General features: G+C 44.3%; 1 protein-coding gene and 1 pseudogene across 1 annotated transcript; both read right to left on the bottom strand.

The window, feature by feature from the left end:
- Nucleotides 1-759: 759 nt before the first annotated feature.
- Nucleotides 760-1363, bottom strand: LOC102852658 (signal peptidase complex subunit 3-like). The gene has a single exon (XM_006892354.1). The coding sequence runs from the start codon at nucleotides 1321-1323 to the stop codon at nucleotides 781-783; it is 543 nt and encodes a 180-aa protein (XP_006892416.1). The 5' UTR covers nucleotides 1324-1363; the 3' UTR covers nucleotides 760-780.
- A 1032-nt stretch (nucleotides 1364-2395) lies between these two features.
- Nucleotides 2396-3120, bottom strand: LOC102846541 (annotated as a pseudogene).
- Nucleotides 3121-4053: the final 933 nt, after the last annotated feature.

Genomic DNA, 4053 nt, shown 5'->3' with positions numbered 1-4053 from the left:
GCTTCTCTCTCACAAGACAAAAACTTCTGGGAACGTAAGGAGTGTGACTGTTTCATGAGACGAATGTTTGTCTAGTGCCCCATTCAGTCCACTGCACTGAAGGAAGGGAAGTTGTAGATCATTTGGAGTCCATAGTTGGGGTGCAGGGCCCGGCTCAAACTCTGACCTCTGGGCATTGGGGAGAGAGCTAGTATTTATTAAGCACTTCCTGTGACCGGCACTCCACTGGACTCTTTGTAGATACCATCACACTGACCTTGATCCACACACTCCAGTGTGGTCCCCACAAGGCAGATGAGCAGTGAAACCCAGAGAAGTTAGTAACCTTTTCAAAGTGGACCCTTTCTCTTTTTAAAAATTATAGTAAATATATTTAACTAAAATTGTTCCATTTACAATCAAGTAAGCTTAATTACATTCATCCTGTTGCACCATTTTTTTACAGGCACCTGAAAGTTTTATCTATCCATTATGCTCACTTTATATTCCAGAAAAAAAAACAGAAATAATGAGAGCACTTCAGATAAATATTTCTCCCAAATTCTTACTATGAAGTTGTCTTATTGTTGTAACATTCCACTCTGATGGCCTTATTTACTTGTTCTTTTGGTACTGTTAGGTTAAAGTTGCCCATTGACATTCCCTTTCAAATATGCCTTTTGATATTAGTTCTTATACCAAAAAGATAAAATAACGACCAAAAGCAAATGAAGATGCAACTGAATAAATGAGATACAATTTATGAAGTATAAAAATATGTTGTTTCAAATTCAGAATAATTTAATAACTCTTCGTTATTTCATATGTATCTGGAAATGGGACAGATACGTATCCTGATCCTGTCACAAGAGGTAGAATTCCAGCATTTGGTACAACATTCCAAGGTAGAGTTAAAGTAACATTCCCGTTTCCCTTGAGACCATTTCCATCATCAAAGAAAAAATATTTTGTTTTCATATCTTTCAATAGAAGCTTTGGATTATCACCTCTCAGAACAAGCTTGTCCCAAAGGACAACTTGGTTCAGAGCATTATTTTTTGTTGAGTATTCTTCTGATAAATAAAGAAACAACTGCTTAACATTCCAATCAAATATATTTTCCAGATCAGCTGTTATATCGAATGTAATGAATCCCAGATCACTTCTTTCTCTAGGTCCAGTGAAGTCTTCTACATTTTTTAACATGATCCGGGAGACGTGCAGCCGCACCGGGACGTTCCGGTCTTTGAAGGCGGTGGTGATGAAGCAGCCGAAGGTGAGCGCCGCCATCACGCTCAGAGAGAAGGCGAAGAGTAAATTCGCCCGCGACAGCACCGTGTTCATCGCAACCGTCTCCCACAAGCCCTGTCTGTACGCACACACTCCTGTTGCACCATTTTTACCAGTAGTTTCCAAAATTTTTCTTCAGTCTTAACAGAAATTCATAGTCCTCTAAACAATGAGTCCCCCTTCATCCCTAACCCTGCTTGCCTCTGGTAACCACCAGTAAACTTAGTTCTTGGCGCTGACCTATTCTAGATACTTCATGTTATTGTTATCAGAGTACCATTGAGTTGACTATGATTCATAGTGTACATGTGAACATGAGATCTGAACCTTGTCCTATTCTGTGAGCCCACTATTACAGTCACTGTGTCAGTCTACTTCTTTGAAGACCTTCTTTTCTTTTATTGAACCTATACCTTGACCAGCATGATGTGGGGTTTCCCCCCGCCCCCCACGGACTGACCCCTTCTGACAACATGCCCAAAGTATGTGAGATGAAGTCTCACCATCCTTGCTTCTTTTTTTTTTGAAGGTAAAAATTTTTATTTTTGAGGAACATCGTTCATACTGCACATTTTCAAACAGAGTGACATAAGAAAGCAAAAATGTTACCCCTCCCCTCATCTAGAAATAAATAAGGGCATAAAATTTCTTTTTAAATCACGACACATGGAAGTTTAGCACCAGCATCCAAAATTAACAAATAAGGGAAAAAAAACATTTACTGTATATTTCAGATTTCTTTGGTTGGGTTCTCCCCCATGTGATATTTTCTTTTTCAATTCAAATTATCAAAAGAGTGAAAACCAGGAAAAAAATTATATATATATATAGTGGTTGCTGAAACTGGGGAGGATGCTGCTCTCTCACCTTCTGTGCAGGTATTCCTGGGGTCTGTTTGCTGGGCATTTTCCCTTTGCAGATGTTCTTTGTTTTTCTTAAAGCATAACATACATTCTAACGTCCAAATCTTGATTATCCTTCCACATTATGGCTTGGTTGTTTCTTTGGTGTTGCTATGGTCATGGTGTTTTAAAAACTTTCACTGTCTGTCTTCTTTGTTGTATTTTTAGATGGCCATTTTTCTTTAGGTCACCTGCAGATGGTGAAGGTGCCTGGGAGCCAGGTGTTACTCAGCACTGCTCTGCTCGGTGGCTGGAACAGGGTTCTCAGTTGGTGCTTCACCTGCCTTGGTCTCTTTGCCATCTTGTGCAGGAGCATTAGGAGGACGGGGGCGGCTGCGGAAGTTGTATGGACGCCTGTATCCAGGGCGAGCAGCTGGTTGGTTTGGACCACTGGCTGCTTGTTGATTTTCTTTATCTTCAGCCTCTCTGACAGCTGGGGGAGGTCGTGGGCAAGGAGGTCCCCTACGGTATCTTGGGCGGTAAGTTGGGTTTCTGTGAACTGGTCCCTGAAGTTGGGCTCCCTCTGGGACTCCATCCTTCATTTCTCCAATCTCACCAGCACTGCGGGGAGGTCCGCGGCGTCTGCCATAGTAGCCCCGTCTGTAACGGCTGTGGTCAGCAGCATACCAGCTCCCTTCTACAGGAACTCCATCTGGACCAGTCACATTGGCTGCTTCTGCACCCTTCTCTCCTTCAACAACATCAAACTCTACAGTTTCTCCATCTCCTGCACTGCGCAGGTATTTCTGTGGATTGTTCTTCTTGATGGCTGTCTGATGCACAAATACATCTTCTTTGGTCTCATTTCGATTTATAAATCATATCCATTTCTGATGTTGAACCATTTGACAGTGCCAAGGACTTTGGTGGCAAATGCCACGGTAACGATATTTTCAACGTCTAGCCCACATTTCGGAGGAAATTTTTTCAGCTGCTGCATCACGTGCATTCCCACAGTCCAGGAAGGGGAAAACGAATAGTGACTGGTGGACACTTCACAGCCCTCAAACACAGGGGTGCACAGATCAGGTGGGGAGAACGTGGGACCAAGACGCAAATTTCCCGAAGAGGATTGCAACATCTCTTTGTCGGCATGTGGCCGACAAGAGCATGGCGTCTCCCATGCCCATGTGGGAAGGACGTCAGGGACTGACACCTGAGCCTTCCCAGCAAAAAGCTTCGCCAAGCACCCCAGCCCGGTCTCCTTCTAAAGCCTCACTCCTCCCCAGGGGAAATCCTTTCCTTCTCCAAAAGCCCCCTAGCAAAGACTCCCCTAAACCCTAGCCCAGGTGTGTGTCTTTCCCTAGATGCACAGCATCCCTAGTCCCACACCGCAGCTCCCATTCTTTTCGGACCGGGACGGGCCCCACCACAGTGACAGTGCCTTCCCGGACGACAGAAGTGAAGCCAGAACTTAACTGACCCAGGACCAGATGGGTCGCGCACAGGGCGCGGAGGAGTAAGGGTGCGGCGCTAAGCTGGGCGCACCAATAGAAAAGGTGGGCTGCAGCCAAGGGCGCAGGGGGACCAGAGGTCCCACGGGAACCCTCAGCTTCTCAGCCTGGCCCACAAGGGGGAGAAAAGGCAGCGGCAGTCCATCCTTGGTTCTAAAGAGCACCCTATTTGCACTTCCTCTGAGACAGATTTGTTTGTTCTTTTGCCACTCCATAGGATATTTAGTACTTTTCTCAAACACGGTGGTTCAAAGTTCAGGTCTATACAAAGCAAGTGAAAATATCATGTTCTGAATTAGGTATGCCTTAGCCTTTAAACTGCTAAACTTTTTAGTACTTTGGAGAAATCCTTGACAGTAAATTTTCTCAGTGCAGTAAATCTTTTGATTTCTTGACTGCTACTACCATGGATGCTGATTGTGGATCCA

The sequence above is a fragment of the Elephantulus edwardii genome, unplaced genomic scaffold (genome assembly GCF_000299155.1).
Source record: "Elephantulus edwardii isolate Elephantulus edwardi_28Jun2011 unplaced genomic scaffold, EleEdw1.0 scaffold00115, whole genome shotgun sequence".
In the NCBI taxonomy this organism is placed as follows: Eukaryota; Metazoa; Chordata; class Mammalia; order Macroscelidea; family Macroscelididae; genus Elephantulus; species Elephantulus edwardii.
The sequence above is the reverse complement of the archived record's forward strand: the minus strand, read 5'-3'. Positions and strand labels throughout refer to the sequence as shown.

What these genes read in the sequence shown, in the direction of transcription:
- LOC102852658 (XM_006892354.1), bottom strand. Translation starts at nt 1,323, where the DNA reads ATGAACACGGTGCTGTCGCGGGCGAATTTACTCTTCGCCTTCTCTCTG.